Source organism: Equus caballus, chromosome 14 (assembly GCF_041296265.1).
Source record: "Equus caballus isolate H_3958 breed thoroughbred chromosome 14, TB-T2T, whole genome shotgun sequence".
Classification (NCBI taxonomy): domain Eukaryota; kingdom Metazoa; phylum Chordata; class Mammalia; order Perissodactyla; family Equidae; genus Equus; species Equus caballus.
The window spans coordinates 51,776,046-51,795,984 of NC_091697.1; the positions used below are offsets into that span (position 1 = coordinate 51,776,046).

The window sequence follows — 19,939 nt, forward strand, 5'->3', positions numbered from 1 at the left end:
AAACCTACCTTCCCAGAGAAGTCCAAACAAGCTTGTGGATCTCCCGTTACATCTACAGATACAGGACAAGGAGAAAGGCTGGGGCTGAAGGCCATCAGGTCGGTCTTGGGCTGCCCCTCCCCAGAGCACACCCTCTGCCGCCTCTGCTGTGAATAAGACCAACTCTCCACCGCGCTGGAGCACACCAGCGTGGGCTTACCCCGCCCGCACGCGCCCTCGATGGGCGGCGCCGAGCACCGCAGCGCCACGTACAGCAGCAGCGTCAGCACCAACAGGCTGGACACCGCGCAGATGGCGACGATCAGGTACACGTTGACATCCACCAGAGCTGTATCCGCGCGCGCGGCGCCCGCCGACGCCTGTGACGAAGCCTTCGGCGCCTGGCCGCTCTCCACCAGAGACAGCAGCACGGTGGCCGTGGCCGTCAGCGCAGGCTCGCCGTGGTCCTTCACCAGCACCAGCAGACGCTGGCGCGGCGCATCCGCCTCGTCCAGGGCGCGAGTCGTGCTGATCTCGCCCGTGTACAACCCTACGCGGAACGGGCTGCGCCCGCCACCCGCCGCCGGCTGCAGCTCGAAAGACAGCCACGCGTTGTAGCCAGAGTCCGCGTCCACCGCGCGCACCTTCGCCACCACGTGGCCGGCGCCCACCGACCGCGACACCAGCTCGCTCACCGCGCCGGCCCCGCCGCCCGCCCCAGGCGGCAGCAGCGCGGGCGCGTTGTCGTTCTCGTCCAGCACGAACACCTGCAGCGTCACGTTGCTGCCCAGAGGCGGCACGCCCGCGTCGCGCGCGCTCACCTGGAACTGCAGCAGCTCCAGCTCCTCGTGGTCCAGCGGCTGCAGCGCGTACACCTTGCCGCTCTCCGCGTGCACCGACACGTAGCTCGACAGCGCACGCTCGCCCACGCGCCGCTCCACCAGCGAGTAGGACACCCGCGCGTTCTCCTGCGCGTCCACGTCCCGCGCAGACACCGTGAAGATGTGGCTGCCAGGCGGGTTGTTCTCCTTCACGAACACCGTGTACTCGGGCTGCGGGAACGCGGGCGCGTTGTCGTTCACGTCGGCCACCTCCACGGACACGCTGGCCGTGACCGACAGAGAAGGTGAGCCTCCGTCCTGGGCGGTCACTACTAGAGAATAGGCCGACACACTCTCGCGGTCCAGGGTGCTGTCCAGCATCAGCGAATAATAATTCTTGAAGGTGGACACCAGCTTAAAGGGAACGTGTGGCGTCAGAGAGCAGGTCACCTGCCCGTTGACACCTGAGTCGAGATCGGACACGCTAATTAGGGCAATGACAGTGCCGAATTTAGCGTCCTCTCGCACAGGCAAGGATAAGGAAGTAAATGCAATCTGAGGGACGTTATCATTAATATCTAAGATTTTTACCAAAACCGTGCAATGACCAGCCATTGGTGGATGGCCTCTGTCCGTGGCGTCAATGCGGATTTTATAGGAATTCACTTTTTCGAAATCCAGGTTCTTTCGAATTGTTATTTCTCCAGTATTTGAATCTATGCTAAACTGGTCAATAACCATGGGTGGAACAAGGCTATTAAAAGAGTATGAAATCTCCGCATTCGCTCCTTCATCCCGATCAGAAGCATTCAGTCTGATAACTATCGTTCCGTTGTCGGAGTTTTCGAATATTCTTACTTCATATTCAGACTGTTCGAAACTGGGAGCATTGTCATTCACGTCGAGCACGGTGACCAGCAGCTGAACGGTGCCCGTGAGCTCAGGTTTGCCTTCGTCAGTGGCCGTCAAGAATAAGCTATGTTCGGGAGCTTCCTCTCTGTCCAAAGGTTTCCTTAACACGAGCTCAACTTGTTTATTCTCTTCGTTCTTGGAATTCACATCCAGCATGAAGTAATCACTATAGCTAAGCCTATAGGTTAAAACGGAGTTCGCTCCAATATCTGCATCCGAAGCACCCTCTAGCGGAAAACGAGAATCTGGCATTCTAGATTCTGAAACAAATAACTTTTGTTCCTTTACCAGGAACATGGGCGGGTTGTCGTTAATGTCCTTCACCTCCACCTCCACATGGAAAACCTGCAGCGGCCGGTCCACGATCACCTCCAGGTGGATGCTGCACTCCAAGCTCCGCCCGCACAGCTCCTCGCGGTCGATCCGAGAATTCACAAACAAAATGCCATTCTGCAGATTTACCTCCAGAAGGTCCCCGCGGCCTTTGGACGCCACCCGGAACAGGCGCGGCACCAGCTCCGCCAGTTGCAGCCCCAGGTCTTGCGCGATGCGACCCACGAAGGTGCCGTGTTTGGCCTCCTCGGGGACCGAGTAGTGGACCTGGCCGCTCCCGACCTTCCAGACTGCGAGGAGTAGAAGCGACAGCAGCAGACACCGGGATCCCGGGCCTCCTCGCCAAGAAAACACCATGTCAAGTACTCGTTTATTGCTATCAGAAGAGCTTGTTTGATATAAAGACGAACTGCTGCATTGCCTGGAGTCTCTTAATCCAGTTCCGCCGTAGCCGCCATTTTTTGGCATTTACAGACACATACTGCTAGAGGAAAGTCTGCATCTTAGCTAGATAGAACTTCTTTGTAAACAGCGACATCAAGCGGCTCCAAAAGGTAATAATTACATGAATTCACTTACCTCCTTGGTCATTGGGTTCTTTTAATCCAGTATGTAATTTTCGTTTCCCTTATCCTACTTAATGGTGGATCTTTCCCTCTATCAGTTGTAGAAGCACTTACACCATCTGGCTCCTTACATTAATTTCATTCAGGCTAGGGATCTCTTTCTTCACAAGGAAAGAAATTTATTCCTATTATTTTAAATATCTGTCAATTAGTAATAAATTTAATATGATCTAGACTTGTCATGGATATCAGAGGTAGAAAGTATGTTCCACATATTTGTGTAAAAGAAATATGTTCATATGTACCTGGTCACCCAAAATGTTTGTATATATTACTCTGGAATGAAAGATAATTCTACCTTTCTATACTTTTTCTTTCTTTTTATGGATGATTAAGTTTCTGCTTTTCTTTACCAATGAATGCCAAACTTCATAAACTTTCCTATCCTGCTGCAAGAAGGATTTACTTGTATATTCTTTATAATACTCTTTAAGATCTCTGCAGCCTGTTAAAATAGGTGTGTCACATAAAACATTTTCCTTCATAGATTTCTCTGCCAAAGCAAACTCTAGCAGTGTTTTACCATGGGTCTTCTCTATTGGTTCTTCATCTTTCTGTTGCTCCAAAATATGAACATTTTCCAAAGTTATGCCTCTAGCCTCTTATATTTTAAATCCTTTTCCTTTAAGTGTTTCTATCTACTTCCATGCCTTCAAACAAGCCTGTTATTTGAAATATTCCTAAAGGCAAATCTCCAACCCCTATTTTCATTTTTCTACTTGACACGTTTACTGGTACACCCTAGCAAGCATGCCTAGAAAACAAGAGGAGTAACATTTTTTAAAATCTGATCAGTAATTACTCCAAAATCCAAATCTTTGAAAGTCATATTTTGTTTTTATAGCATGGCCATTCTCCAAATTTACTTATATGTATTTTTATGACTCATTTTCCACTGCCTGCTATATTTAAAGTTTGCCTACATCCCATCTCTCTTTTTGAGTGTCATAAATTCTGTCTTTACCAGGGCAGCTTTTATGGAATTGCGCTAAAACCTCTAGTGAGCTTACCATTCTAGTGAACTAAGCGCCAAGACATTAGACTCACAACCTGATAGCCAATGTATGACTATACACCAGTTTTTCCAGTGTTTTCTCCAAACACTTTTCAATATGAATCATATTTACAGAAAAGACCTTGTCTCTTCCTCAGCACACTCTTTGTTCGAGGGGTTTCTTCTATTATCTCATCTTTATTTGTCAAAATTCTATTCACCCTTCCAAGTACACCTCAAAAGTTAGTTCTCCACTTATTCATCTTAAATGCCTCAGTAGAAGGTGTGATTAAGCTCTCCTTTGAATTCATATAGTAGCAATTCTCAAGGAGGAAGAGTTTTCAAATAACTCCTGATCCTCCCCTCACTTACTCAAGATTCTGGAGTACTTGAAATAGACTCACAGGTAATTATGATTTTAGAAACACCTCTATTCGATGAGATCTGCCTTAATATATCTAACTGGAATCTCTCTAGAGGCGCTTATTGCTGACCTTCTAGCTATTTTGGGACAACAAAGGATTCCTTTTCTTACAATCAGAAAAGACTTTATAAAAGATATGTAAGCAATATCCTTTACATTGAAGGTTTTCTTGGGAGGTTAGAGTTTTCATAAACTTTGCACTAACTGGAGATTTTTAATTTTTAAAATTTAAGAAAAGCATCACACAGAGTCTTTACATTCCTAGCAATCAGATATGTGAGGATTTGATTAACATGTAATCACAGTAATATTTTCACTAGCTACAGCTAAAAACAATAAATGTATTGAAAATGATTACATAAACACAAGTAATGTGGAAAAGGGAAACAAAAGCATTTTCTGTGAAACTACTTACATTTGTCCTCTCTTAATTTACTCAAAGACCATTTCTACAGATCATTCTAAATAATGAGAAAGATTTTGTAAAGAAAATAGCATTACTCAATATCTTTGTGAGAACTTTTTGACAACAAAAGAAAACTTCCATAGCCTTAATATAAGTCAAATTTGAATTTCTAGAAAATAATTTACCTTAAAAAAGTGGTAATAGTTGGTGAAAAAAGATTGGAGTGTGGAGGAGGATTCCTTGCCGACTCCTAGTACTTCCGCACAAAAGCAGATTTGTAAAAGTTTCTCAAAATATGCTAGGGAAGTATTCTTTAAAGTATATGTATGTAAAAAAAAAATTTTAAGTAAAAAACAGAATTACACTTACTATGATCAAACTTCTAGAATATTTATAGGTTTTTCTACAAAACCAGAAGCGCATATTTAACATAATTCAAGGTAATGAATTAGTGCAAATAGAGCAATAATATTAAATATACAATAATTACATATAAAGCTATGAACTTAGAATAAATTATGTAAGAAGTAAATAAGTAGAAAACCTAAAAAAAGGCATTTAAAAATATTTGGCAAAAAAGATTTCTTTGGACTCACGTTGTCTGTAGAGCTGGGACCCTGAGGTAGACTAGGGCTAAAAGCCATGAGGTCGGTCTTGGGCGGTCCCTCCCCAGAGCACACCTTCTGCCTTCTCTGCTGTGAGTAGGACCAGCTCCCCACCGCGCTGGAGCACACCAGCCTGGGCTTCCCCGGACCCCACGCGCCCTCGGTAGGCGGTGCCGAGCACCTCAGCGCCACATACAGCAGCAGCGTGAGCACCAACAGGCTGAACACCGCGCAGATGGCGATGATCAGGTACACGTTGACATCCACCAGAGCCACCTCCGGGCCCGCAGCGCCCGCCGATGCAGGGGAAGAGGCCTTCAGCGCCTGGCCGCTCTCCACCAGCGACAGCAGCACGGTGGCCGTGGCCGTCAGCGCAGGCTCGCCGTGGTCCTTCACCAGCACCAGCAGACGTTGACGCGGCGCGTCCGCCTCGTCCAGGGCGCGAGTCGTGCTGATCTCGCCCGTGTACAGCCCCACGCGGAACGGGCTGCGCCCGCCACCCGCCGCCGGCTGCAGCTCGAAAGACAGCCACGCGTTGTAGCCAGAGTCCGCGTCCACCGCGCGCACCTTCGCCACCACGTGGCCCGCGCCCACCGACCGCGACACCAGCTCGCTCACCGCGCCGGCCCCGCCGCCCGCCCCAGGCGGCAGCAGCGCGGGCGCGTTGTCGTTCTCGTCCAGCACGAACACCTGCAGCGTCACGTTGCTGCCCTGAGGCGGCACGCCCGCGTCGCGCGCGCTCACCTGGAACTGCAGCAGCTCCAGCTCCTCGTGGTCCAGCGGCTGCAGCGCGTACACCTTGCCGCTCTCCGCGTGCACCGACACGTAGCTCGACAGCGCACGCTCGCCCACGCGCCGCTCCACCAGCGAGTAGGACACCCGCGCGTTCTCCTGCGCGTCCGCGTCCCACGCAGACACTGTGAAGATGTGGCTGCCAGGCGGGTTGTTCTCCTTCACGAACACCGTGTACTCGGGCTGCGCGAAAGTTGGTGCGTTGTCATTCACATCGGCCACCTCCACAGACACGCTGGCTGTGGCCGACAGTGAAGGCGAGCCCCCGTCCCGCGCTGTCACCACCAGCTCATAATTTGCCATGCTCTCGCGGTCCAAAGCGCTGTCCAACACCAGTGAATAGTAATTCTTAAAGGTGGACACCAGCTTGAAGGGGACATGGGGTGTCAGAGAGCAGGTCACCTGCCCATCAGCTCCAGAATCTCGGTCAGACACGTTAATCAAGGTGATGACTGTTCCTGGCTGAGCATCCTCTGAGATAGGGAGAGACAGGGAAGTAACAGTCAACTCTGGAGCATTGTCATTAGTGTCCAAAACTTCCACAACAACTGTACAGTGACCAGCCAGTGGTAAGTAGCCTTTATCGATCGCCTCTACTCGAATTTTGTAGGCTTTACTTTCTTCAAAATCGAGATGTCCTATTGATATAATTTCCCCACTTATGGGGTCTATGTAGAACTTAGATTTTATATCTGGAAAAACGTCACTAGAGAATGAGTAAATAATATCCCCATTCAAGCCTTCGTCTAAATCTGATGCGTTAAGTTTAATTACCAATGTACCGTTAGGAACATTTTCTGGTAGTTTCACGGCATAGAGTGTTCTGTCGAAAGCTGGGGCGTTGTCATTGGCATCCAGCACTTCCACCAGTAACTGAATGGTGCCAGTCAGCTCAGGTTTGCCTCTATCAGTGGCCGTGAGAACTAAATGAAGTTTCGGAGATTCTTCTCTGTCTAAAGGTTTCCGCAATACAAGTCCGAGAGGTTTTAGCTGTTCGTGGTTGGTTGGTACTTCTAGAGAGAAATATTCATTGGGGCTCAGTCTGTAAGTCAGCATTGCGTTCTCCCCAATATCTGCGTCGGAGGCGCCCTCTAGTGGAAACCGAGAGTCAAGCGACCTAGATTCTGCGATAAACAGATTCTTTTGTGTTCCGGCGAATACAGGCGGGTTGTCGTTAATGTCCTTCACCTCCACCTCCACATGGAAAACCTGCAGCGGCCGGTCCACGATCACCTCCAGGTGGATGCTGCACTCCAAGCTCCGCCCGCACAGCTCCTCGCGGTCGATCCGAGAATTCACAAACAAAATGCCATTCTGCAGATTTACCTCCAGAAGGTCCCCGCGTCCTTTGGACGCCACCCGGAACAGGCGCGGCACTAGCTCCGCCAGCTCCAGCCCCAGGTCCTGGGCGATGCGGCCCACGAAGGTGCCGTGTTTGGCCTCCTCGGAAACCGAGTAGTGGACCTGGCCGCTCCCGGTCTCCCAGGCCACCAGAATTATAAAAAATAGTAGTAGATGTCGGTCCTTCTGGTAGCCTCTACTCGGATACACCATTTCAAATTATTGTTTTTAATTCTAATAAGCGTAACAGATCTCAAAATTTAGAAGAATCTTCTTATCCCTTCTTTACTACCCTGATATGCTCGCCATTGTTCAATGTCCGCATAGAGAAACAGAGCGGAGAGTATTTCAATGTGAAACCGGAGGACTTCGTTTTGTCTTGATCATAAGAGAATTTCGCGGTAAAGAGCGACATCATGTGGCCCAAATAGTAAGTACGAATTACAAAAACCAACTTTATATTAATAAGATGCAAAGTTTTATTTCAACTTCTACATTATTTTCATTTTTGTTAAAGTGTAGGACAACATTTCTCACACTTACCGAAGGTATACTTAGGAGACAATTTCTGAATATTTAGTATGACATAACTGTGTTTTCTTTATGCCTTGAAAATACATTTTTTCCCCAAAGTTTTAAAATAAAGATAAAAATCTGTGACAATAAAGCGAATCATGTTAGCAACAGTAAATTTTAAAATCCTCTGTTCAGAGTTCAGGAAACTCTATTTTCTTGATTTCTATTAAGAAAACTCCTGGTCTCTCTAGGGACCCAGGATCTCAAGAATCTACTAATGGAAGAAAAACTTAGGCAGGTTGTTTGCTTGTTTTTAGGCAGCAAGGACTAGAAACAACTAATTCATACACTTTTCTTAATAAAACACAATAATAGAATGGTTGGGGGATCTTTGAAGAGGAATAATTGGTATTAAGAGGATTTTGTGATGAGGAAGTATTCTGAACTTCTCTTTTCATCAGAATTTACATACATTCTGTTCCAGGAGTTCATGGTTCTTATATCTCTTTATTCTTGCATCATTTTGAAGCTTCATGTTCTATGAATATCCACCTGTTTTTATAATATGATTTAGATTATTTTACAATCTAAGTTTATTTCAGGAGATAAATGTTGGTAGTCATCTGTCATTCTTAGAGCAGTCCTTTAATCAAGCTTTGGGTGTTTTCTCCTTTTTAGTTCAACTTAACAGAGCAACTTTTCCTGAATGTTTCACTCCCATGCTCCCAACTGCAAATAAAATAATTACATGTGTATTCTAATGCTTTCCACGTTTGCTATCTGCCTAAATGAGTTTTAAATGTTGCTGCTACCCTGGATTATTGCAATAGCTTCTTATTGTGTCATTTTGTCACAACATCATTTAATCTTCACTTAATCCTGACAGTCATCTTCCTGAAAAAACATTTTATACCTATTGCTTCACGCTTTTTGATAGCTTTCAAATGACTGTAGAGGTGAATCAAAATTGTTTAGTCTAGTAGTCAAAGTTACACAAGAGGTTTTACTCATGTTGCTTTTCCTGCCTTATCTCATACTTTTCCCTATGGGAACCATATGTTTCAACCAAAGAAGACTATTCCATTACCAGGCTCCTTTGGGATTTTCTGTGTACTGATTTCCTTAAGTTCCTCTGTTCCCAAGAATAACCATTATAGTCAATATTCTCCCAGAAGAAACTTCTCCATTTTAAAACCACTAAAAACATCATAAGCCAACCCTAGTAGTCTAGTAGTTGAGATTGGCACTGTCACTGCAGTGGCCCAGGGTTTGTTTCTCATTCAAGGAACCACACCACCTGCCTGTTGGTTGTCATACTGTGGTGGTTGTGTGTTGCTGTGATGCTGAAAGTTATGCCACCAGTATTTCAAATACCAGCAGGGTCACTCATGGTGGACAGGTTTCAGCAGTGAATAGCAGCGGAGCATTGTCTGATACAGCACCAGAAGATGACAGGATGGTGGAAAAAACAAAGGACCAGGCAGGATTCAGCTCTGCTGTACACAGGGTCTGATAGGAGTCAGCACTGACTGGATAGCACTAAGAACAACAAAAAATCATAACTCTTGAAGGGCTCCTTCAACAAGGGAAACAGGCAGATATTTCTTTTCAATTCCAATCATAAAGATTTACGTTTCTTGCACCTCATAATATTCTGCCTTCTAAAATGGTCATATTTATGTGTGACACATGTCTTTATTTTTCTATGAACTTCTTGAAGCCAGGAACTGAGTCTTCTTAATTCAATGATTCTTGGCACAGCATCATGCTCTTAGAGACCCTCCTAGAGCCTCTTTTAAATGTTTACTCAAGAGTGATGGCTATGGCTCTCTATTTCCTAAGAAAGCATATTGTTTTTAAGGTTGTTATACACAGCTGTTTACACAAATGATACTCTTTATTGATCATAATAACCACAGCCTATTTTGTCACTTTTAAGTATGTGTTTAAAAATCATTCTGTGATTACTTATTTTTAAAAACCAGAAAACACTATTAATGATTTCTGCTGTTTCAAGAATAGAAAATGAACACATTGGGGAGCACAAACCCCAACTCAGTCCTCTGATGGATCCTGGGCAACTTTTAAAGGTGGGAAACACACCAGTCCAGTTTAAGGTAGTCTAATATTTCCTAGGAAAACACGAACAACACAAAAAGTGAAAATCACCTTCAGCAAAGCATGGAGGGCTCAGCAGCTTAAACGTCTTTTTTGAATCCAAAAAGCTTTTCCACAGCCAAAGTCTTAATTCCATTTTCAACTCTGAAGAACTGATTTTAAATTTGTTTTTCAATGTAGTACATGGCATTCAAATTTAGAGACATTTTGGATTAATTTGGCAAGTACAGCCTCCCTATGAATAACAAAACAAATAATCTTTACATAAAATAAAAATATGGAATCCATAATGATGACTTTCTGAGACTTTAGATTTTTCTACTCCTCTTCAGAATAATAATAGCTAAATTTTATTCAACAATTACTATTTAGCTAATACTATTATAAGTAGCTTTAAGTATCAACATAGCAAATACTTAGAACAATTCTCTGTGATGGGTACTACTGTTTCTCATCCCAACTTTACAGGTAGGAAACTAGAAACTGAGAGGTTAAACAATCACCCATGCTGCCCAGAACAGAAGTGGTAGGGACGGAATTTAGGCGAGGAAGGATGGCTTCAAAACTCACAACGCCCAATACTACTCTCTGCTGCCTTCATTAAAGAAATAGTAAATAGTTAAATATCATAATACAGAGAGAATAGTGAAAGCATTAAATTAGAAGAAACAGCTTCCCATGAAAAGAAACTCACCAAATAAAACTCAAACATAAATAAGAGATTTGCAGTGTCTGAGGAATGCAGATTTTATAGGAATTTACTTGATCAGAGTCCAAATTCCCTTGAATTACTATTTTTCCAACATTTTGATCCTTGATAAACTGAGCAATAACGTGGGTATCACATTGTAATTAAAAGAGTATGAAATCTCCCATTCAGCCCTTCATCCCCATCAGAAGTATTCAGTCTAACTAATGTTCTGTCCTTCATCCCTAAATGGTTTAAAAGACCAATGATAAATAAACACTATAGACTTTTGGAATCACCAGGGCCAAAGGTGAATCCAGAAAATAATACCTGAAGGGCAGAGTCCTTAGACAAACTGAATAACTTGAAAGTGTTGGCTGACTAAAAGTCATCAGCAGAAGAAGAAACTGAGGGGTAAATGCATAAGTAGTAGAGTGGTATTGAAATTTTAATATATTACAAAAAATGAGTAAATGCAAACTAACTCTCCTAAAGTTCAAATGGAAAAAAGTAAAAATTCTACAGCATTAATAAGAAAAAATACTACTACTGGTACGAATTTAAAAATGCACCACAAATGGACATATACAAGGAAATATTGAGTTTAAGACAAAAATCCTAAGGTGTAGAAAGATGTTAATAATGTTCTATTCCACTTTAGGATTAATAACAAATCAAAGAGATTATAATAATTAACAGAAAAAGTGAAAAGATGTATATAATGTAAAATTATTCAAATTGTTTAAAATACGAAAGTGTAAACAAAAACATTAGGAAAGCAATTATATTTCAAAATAAACATTGACTGTTAATAATGAATATCCAGACTTACTTTGGCACCATGATCATCGTTTAAATCCTGATGCTCGTTCATCTCGCCCACTGCTGGACAGGGTGGAAGGCTGGGACTGAAGGCCATGAGATCTGTCTTGGGCGGCCCCTCCCCAGAACACACCTTCTGCCTCCTCTGCTGCGAGTAGGACCAGCTCTCCACCGCGCTGGAGCACACCAGCCTGGGCTTCCCCGGCCCGCACGCGCCCTCGATGGGCGGCGCCGAGCACCTCAGCGCCACGTACAGCAGCAGCGTGAGCACCAACAGGCTGGACACCGCGCAGATGGCGACGATCAGATACACATTGACATCCACCAGCGCCGCCTCTGGGCCCGTGGCCCCTTCCGACGTCCGCGACGAGGCCTTTGGCGCCTGGCCACTCTCCACCAGAGACAGCAGCACGGTGGCCGTGGCCATCAGCGCAGGCTCGCCGTGGTCCTTCACCAGCACCAGCAGGCGCTGACGCGGCGCGTCCGCCTCGTCCAGGGCGCGAGTCGTGCTGATCTCGCCCGTGTACAGCCCTACGCGGAACGGGCTGCGCCCGCCACCCGCCGCCGGCTGCAGCTCGAAAGACAGCCACGCGTTGTAGCCAGAGTCCGCGTCCACCGCGCGCACCTTCGCCACCACGTGGCCCGCGCCCACCGACCGCGACACCAGCTCGCTCACCGCGCCGGCCCCGCCGCCCGCCCCAGGCGGCAGCAGCGCGGGCGCGTTGTCGTTCTCGTCCAGCACGAACACCTGCAGCGTCACGTTGCTGCCCAGAGGCGGCACGCCCGCGTCGCGCGCGCTCACCTGGAACTGCAGCAGCTCCAGCTCCTCGTGGTCCAGCGGCTGCAGCGCGTACACCTTGCCGCTCTCCGCGTGCACCGACACGTAGCTCGACAGCGCACGCTCGCCCACGCGCCGCTCCACCAGCGAGTAGGACACCCGCGCGTTCTCCTGCGCGTCCGCGTCCCGCGCAGACACCGTGAAGATGTGGCTGCCCGGCGGGTTGTTCTCCTTCACGAACACCGTGTACTCGGGCTGCGGGAACGCGGGCGCATTGTCGTTCACATCGGCCACCTCCACGGACACGCTGGCCGTGGCCGACAGTGAAGGCGAGCCCCCGTCCCGCGCTGTCACCACCACGTCATAATTTGCCACACTCTCGCGATCTAGGGTACTGTCCAGCACCAGCGAATAGTAATTCTTGAAGGTGGACACCAGCTTGAAAGGAACGTGTGGCGTCAGAGAGCAGGTCACTTGCCCATTGGCACCTGAGTCGAGATCGGACACGCTAATTAGGGCGATGACAGTGCCGAATTTAGCGTCTTCTAGGACAGGCAAGGATAAGGAAGTCAAGGCAATCTGAGGGACATTATCATTTTTATCCAAAACTTTCACTAAAACTGTGCAATGACCAGCCATGGGAGGATGGCCTTTGTCCGTGGCGTCAATGCGGATTTTATAGGAATTCACTTTTTCGAAATCCAGGTTCTTTCGAATTGTTATTTCTCCAGTATTTGAATCTATGCTAAACTGGTCAATAACCATGGGTGGAACAAGGCTATGAAAAGAGTATGAAATCTCCGCATTCGCTCCTTCATCCCGATCAGAAGCATTCAGTCTGATAACTATCGTTCCGTTGTCGGAGTTTTCGAATATTCTTACTTCATATTCAGACTGTTCGAAACTGGGAGCATTGTCATTCACGTCCAGCACGGTGACCAGCAGCTGAACGGTGCCCGTGAGCTCAGGTTTGCCTTCGTCAGTGGCCGTCAGGAATAAGTTATGTTCGGGAGCTTCCTCTCTGTCCAAGGACTTTCTTAACACGAGCCCAATTTGTGTATTGTCATCACTGTTTGTTTTCACATCTAGCGCGAAGTATTCACTGGAACTGAGTTTATAGGTTAAGATGGAATTTGAGCCAACATCCGCATCCGACGCGCCCTCTAGTGGAAACAGAGAATCTGGCAGCCTAGATTCGTAAATCAGTACTCTTTGTTCCTTTAGCAAGAACACCGGTGGGTTGTCGTTAATGTCCTTCACCTCCACCTCCACATGGAAAACCTGCAGCGGCCGGTCCACGATCACCTCCAGGTGGATGCTGCACTCCAAGCTCCGCCCGCACAGCTCCTCGCGGTCGATCCGAGAATTCACAAACAAAATGCCATTCTGCAGATTTACCTCCAGAAGGTCCCCGCGGCCTTTGGACGCCACCCGGAACAGGCGCGGCACCAGCTCCGCCAGCTCCAGCCCCAGGTCCTGGGCGATGCGGCCCACGAAGGTGCCGTGTTTGGCCTCCTCCGGGACGGAGTAGTGGATCTGGCCGCTGCCTGCCTCCCAAGCTGCGAGGAGGAGAAACCAGAGCAGCAGACGCCGGGATCCCAATCGGCCTTCCGGGGTAATAACCATGTCAAATACTTGTTTTATTTCCATCAAAAGATCCTGTCTCGGAACTAAGATAAAATACATACAGTATGATCCCGAGTCTTTTAATCCAATTCTTCTGCGCCCGCCATCATTCAGCATTCGTGGAACGATGCAGTAACAAGAGGAATGGACTTTGAATAACAGCAAGATGTAACTTCATGGTAGACAGCGACATCATGCGGCTCCAAGGGGTAAGTAACAAATGAATTCACATAACGTGCTATGCTATGGCTTAAATTTTTTAAAAAAATTTCTTTTGACTTACTTTCATAGTAAATGTCCTCATGTTTGTAATTTTCAGAGTCCATTTAATCTTGTCTGACTTCTTTTATTAATTTAGAGTAGAGTTAGGGGTCAAATTATTCATAGTGAAACAATCTTCCTCCCAATAATTTAAATACTATTATCAACCAGTTCAGTAAATTTAAGTGTGATCCGAACTAGACTTGGGAATTAGAAGTGCAAACTATCTTCCACACTTAGTGTAGAGAAGAAACATACGTATATATTTCTGTCATAGGCCATCCTATTATATTTTGCTGTGAGAAAAAATGTAATTTTAAATTAACAAATTTTATCTGAACTTTTAAAAATCTTATAGATTATTGAAGTCCACTCTTTATTTGTTCAATGACTCCTCAGTCCTTGTGTCAAGCACTCCTCAGGATTTTTAAAATTTACTAATGGCAGATGAAAATTTTAGTGCACATTCTTTACATTTCTCACTGTCTCTGCAGCTTATATTAAGCCTGCCCCTGAAAACACATACTTCTCCATCACTGAAAATTCTAGTAGAATTCCTACCCATTGTTGTTTGCTACTCTGATCCTTCAGATGCTCCTAAAGGACCTCATCCTTTTCTCTCAACCTCAACCTTTTATATGCTTCCTTTTAAGTGTCCTCATCCATTTCCAGCATTTCAAATAAGACTTTTATTGAAGGTATTCCCAAACCCATATCTTCCTCCCCCATTTATATGACTATAATTGTTATTTTTACCCATACATGCTGATGACTCTTAAAAAATAATTTGATTACAACTTGAAGATTGTGAAGAGAAATCATTAATAACCCCCATATTCAAACCCTTGAATTCTCACTTTATTTTAATGGCATGAACATTCTACATATCACCTACCTGATTTTTTTTATTACTCCTTGTCTATTACGTGCGCTATTCAAAGTCTGCCTACAGTCCATCTATCTTTTCACATACCACTATATTTATCTTTATGCCTACAGCTTTTTTTGAATTGCACTAAACATAGAAATTCCAAGATGTTAGAATCACTTCCACACAACCTGAGATGTGATCACAAGCCAACATTTCCAGTGTTATTTTCAACTACTCTCCAATGTGAATTCTATTTTGCAGACAATATAGATCACTTGCTTGTCTTCTTCCTCAATACAGCCTATGTTCAAGCTATTTTTTTTTAATTCCTGACATCTCTACCTGTAAAAATGTTACCCTCATATCAAAGTCAAGTCCAAATACCAATTTCACCGGGAATTCATCCTTAGTGTCACCAAGTAGAGGTAGTTAAACTCTTCCTCAAAGAGACAAAACAAGTCACAAAAAAAGACGTTTCACAGGGACACATGCCAACACCCACTCTTCCAGAACTCTGATATACTTTTAAAATCCTCATTACAGACAACTGTAATGCACCGCTCTCAGCCCCACCCCTCCACCATGAGAAGCTTCATCTAAAATAACTAACTTTTAGATCCTTGTAGTATTCCTTATCACTGACTTCCTACTGAAGTTATTTTGAGTAAACAAAGAGTTCATTTGCTAACAATAATAAGCCTCAAAACAAAAGGTTGCTTTGCTTACAAGAAGGTAAGTCTTGACAAAACATATATTGGCCTGCAGTCTTGCTGTTGAAGGTTTTCTGTAGTGGCCAAGGTTTTTCATAAATTTTGACCTAAGTAAAGAGTCTCTTTGAATTTCAACTTTTAAATTAGTTGTTAAATTTAAGTATCAAATCTGTCTTTCCACTGCAGTTCCTAGCAATTTCCAGAAAGCTGATAATATAATCCAATTAATTGGAACAGTTGTAATAATTCTGTTTATTGGCTCCACTTAGAAAACTATACAATGTTACTGAAATCCTTCATGTAAACCAAATTAACAGGGAAAAGGAAAATATTTGTCATCTCATGAGAAACAGCTCATATTATTATTCAGCTATTGACTCAGTTCATTCTAGTGAAGGGAAAACATTATGTAGAGAAAATAGTTTAGTCCATCTATGAACAGCATCCTCCCCAGCAAAGAAAAATTTCAGTTATAATATAAATCAAAGAGTTTATATTTCAAAACTAATTTAACTTGATTTTTTTAAAACTAACAACTGTTAACTACAAATTTACACACTGGTGAGAACTCTCAGTTTCTAGGATTTCCCCAAAGTAATGGGTTTTAGAAGTCTCTGAATGTTGTAATACAACTGTATTTATAAAATTAAATACATGTGCGATTGCATGAAATAGGCAAAGCAATAAAAAGAGGAATTGATATTTTATCCTATGAAGTTTGGAATATTTATTACCTGCTAAACTCACACTGTTTTTTCAAGTATAGAAAAACAGTTCTCTGTATTTGAGATAGACAGCACTCTTGCATATGGTAGATTCAAAAGTACAGCTTTGTTACAAACAATTGTATTGGTAAACAAACTCAAGAGAGGCACTTGTATCATGGTACACTGTAAACTAAAAATAAAAGCAACAGTAAATATGAAAATTTTCTGCCTCAAAAATGTTAGGATTTTCCCAACTGTGAGAGTTCACAATTACTTCTCACCAATATAATAATTTGTAAAGTAGGGGGGGAAACGCAAGTTAGAGAAATACTAATCATTGTTCCATTAAATATTGATGTTAAAGTAAGAGGAAAAAATGTGACATATCTATAGAATGGAACACCATAGATCTGGAAAAAAGAATGAGAAATCACCTTAAGTAATGATATGTCACAATCAATAAATGATATTAAATGAAGATGACCACAAAAAATATGAATATAATACTTTAAAATGGGAGAGGGAAGTTTATTTGTATACAAAGAAAATATCTCTAGAAGAATAAGGAGGAAAGTGGAATGGGTGATATTAAGTGGTTTGATATTGGAACTGGAAGTGAAACATTTTAAACCATTTTAAGCGATGTAAATGTATTTTGTATTCAAAAAATCAATAAAATGAAGCCACTAAAGCTAAAATTTTTAAATTATAAATACCAAATTCTTCAGAAGTATGCCAAGGTCAATTGTTTAGACAAACTTGAAAAGAATGATTCACTGCACAAGTATTACTGAAAAAAGGAATTAAACTGACGTAATAAAAACACTCAAATAATTTATACACGACGGAGCACCAAAAAAGGCAAATTGACACAACAATGTTAAAACATTTCTATGGAGTCATAATATGAGACTTTGAGAATAAATAACTCCAAATATGTATTACAAGTATCTTCCTACAACATTTTGTAAGACTGAATATTAAAATGTTTTAATTTGGAAACTCTACAAAGAACTCTAAGCCGTTAACCACAACCTGTAAAACCTTTTAAGAAGCAAAATGTTTCTGAAGTAAACACTATAGTGCAAAGCGATCATCTCCAACAAACTAAAATGAATTTTAAGCAAAGCCGTCATTTTAAGTAAATGAATTAGTACCATAGGGAATTTACATCTACAAGGATACGATAAATACAAAGCCATCATTTAAAATAAAAAGAGAAGATGGAGGAAAATATTAAATATTTAATATTAAAGACGATGAAAAACTGCTGCGAATAAGATTTTTGAGACTCACGTTGTCTGCAGAGATGGGACCCTGAGGAATGCTAGGGCTGAAGGCCATGAGGTCCATCTTGGGCTGTCCCTCCCCAGAGCACACCTTCTGCCTTCTCTGCTGCGAGTAGGACCAGCTCCCCACCGCGCTGGAGCACACCAGCCTGGGCTTCCCCGTCCCGCACGCGCCCTCGGTGGGCGGCGCTGAGCACCGCAGCGCCGTGTACAGCAGCAGCGTCAGCACCAACAGGCTGGACACCGCGCAGATGGCGATGATCAGGTACACGTTGACATCCACCAGCGCCGTCTCCGCGCTCGCGGAGCCCACCGACGCCCGCGACGAAGCCTTTGGCGCCTGGCCACTCTCCACCAGAGACAGCAGCACGGTGGCCGTGGCCGTCAGCGCCGGCTCGCCGTGATCCTTCACCAGCACCAGCAGGCGCTGGCGCGGCGCGTCCGCCTCGTCCAGGGCGCGAGTCGTGCTGATCTCGCCCGTGTACAGCCCCACGCGGAACGGGCTGCGCCCGCCACCTGCCGCCGGCTGCAGCTCGAAAGACAGCCACGCGTTGTAGCCAGAGTCCGCGTCCACCGCGCGCACCTTCGCCACCACGTGGCCCGCGCCCACCGACCGCGACACCAGCTCGCTCACCGCGCCAGCCCCGCGGGCCGCCCCAGGCGGCAGCAGCGCGGGCGCGTTGTCGTTCTCGTCCAGCACGAACACCTGCAGCGTCACGTTGCTGCCCAGAGGCGGCACGCCCGCGTCGCGCGCGCTCACCTGGAACTGCAGCAGCTCCAGCTCCTCGTGGTCCAGCGGCTGCAGCGCGTACACCTTGCCGCTCTCCGCGTGCACCGACACGTAGCTCGACAGCGCACGCTCGCCCACGCGCCGCTCCACCAGCGAGTAGGACACCCGCGCGTTCTCCTGCGCGTCCGCGTCCCACGCAGACACCGTGAAGATGTGACAGCCGGGGGGGTTGTTCTCCTTCACGAACACCGTGTACTCGGGCTGCGGGAACGCCGGCGCGTTGTCGTTCACGTCGGCCACCTCCACGGACACCCTGGCTGTGGCCGACAGCGAAGGTGAGCCGCCATCCCGTGCTGTCACCACCAATGTATAGTTTGATTCGCTCTCGCGGTCCAGGGAGTTGTCCAACACCAGCGAATAGTAATTCTTGAAGGTGGACACCAGCTTGAAGGGGACATGAGGCGACAGGGTGCAGGTCACCTGCCCATTCACACCAGAGTCATGGTCGGACAGACTGATTAGGGCGATGACGGTGCCCAGTGGGGCGTCCTCTTGGACTGGCAGTGATAGAGAGGTTATGACCAACTCTGGGGTATTATCATTCTCATCCAGGATTTTCACTATTACTTTGCAGTGTCCAGTTAATGGGAATGAACTTTTATCTACAGCATCAATATTAATTTCATATAAATTACAGTCTTCATAATCCAGTTCTCCCTTAACTGTTATTTCCCCACTATTAGAATTGATTGTAAATTTAGATTTTACATTGTCAAGAACAAGATCACTAAAGAGATACACTATTTCCTTGTTAATGCCCTCATCTGCATCTGAGGCGTTCAGTCTAATAACTAATGTCCCATTTGGGGCATTTTCCAATAATCTAACTTTATAAATTGATTTGTCAAATTCCGGGGCATTATCATTCGCGTCCAATACATTGATCAATAGCTGAACTGTACCTGTTAGTTCAGGTTTTCCTCCATCAGTTGCAATCAGTAATAAACGGTGTTCTTGCGTTTCTTCTCTATCTACTGGTTTCTTCAAAACTAGCTCTAAAAAGTTTGTCTCTTCTTCATTTGTTTTAACATCCAAGTCAAAATATTCATTAGCATTTAACTTGTATCTCAATTCTGCGTTTGTTCCTATATCCATATCAGATGCGCCCTCTAGCGGAAACCGGGAATCCGCTATTCTTGACTCTAAAATAAATAATCTCTGCTCTTGTCGGAAGAACCTTGGCGGATTGTCATTAATGTCTTTCACCTCCACCTCCACATGGAAAATCTGCAGCGGCCGGTCCACGATCACCTCCAGGTGGATGCTGCACTCCAGGCTCCGCCCGCACAGCTCCTCGCGGTCGATCCGAGAATTCACAAACAAAATGCCATTCTGCAGATTTACCTCCAGAAGGTCCCCGCGGCCTTTGGACGCCACCCGGAACAGGCGCGGCACCAGCTCCGCCAGCTCCAGCCCCAGGTCCTGGGCGATGCGGCCCACGAAGGTGCCGTGTTTGGCCTCCTCAGGGACCGAGTAGTGGACCTGGCCGCTCCCGGCTTCCCAAGCTGTGAAGAGCAGAAGCGACAGCAC

General features: G+C 45.2%; 1 protein-coding gene across 9 annotated transcripts in view; it reads right to left on the reverse strand.

Moving 5' to 3' along the window:
* The window catches only part of LOC100629863 (protocadherin alpha-C2), a 175,810-nt gene that overhangs the window by 135,082 nt on the left and 20,789 nt on the right, over positions 1-19,939 (reverse strand). Inside the window, exon 1 of one of the 9 annotated variants that reach the window (XM_070234090.1) lies at positions 11,388-17,584. The exons of 4 other annotated variants lie outside the window; for them this stretch is intronic. In XM_070234090.1, coding sequence (XP_070090191.1) covers positions 11,388-13,898 — 2,511 coding nt within the window. In that variant the 5' untranslated portion in view covers positions 13,899-17,584. Of the gene's footprint in view, positions 1-8; positions 4,991-5,091; positions 7,615-11,387; positions 17,585-19,939 lie in introns of those variants that run through there. 4 more of the 9 variants (XM_023617534.2, XM_023617543.2, XM_070234091.1 and 1 more) reach the window with 4 other exon arrangements.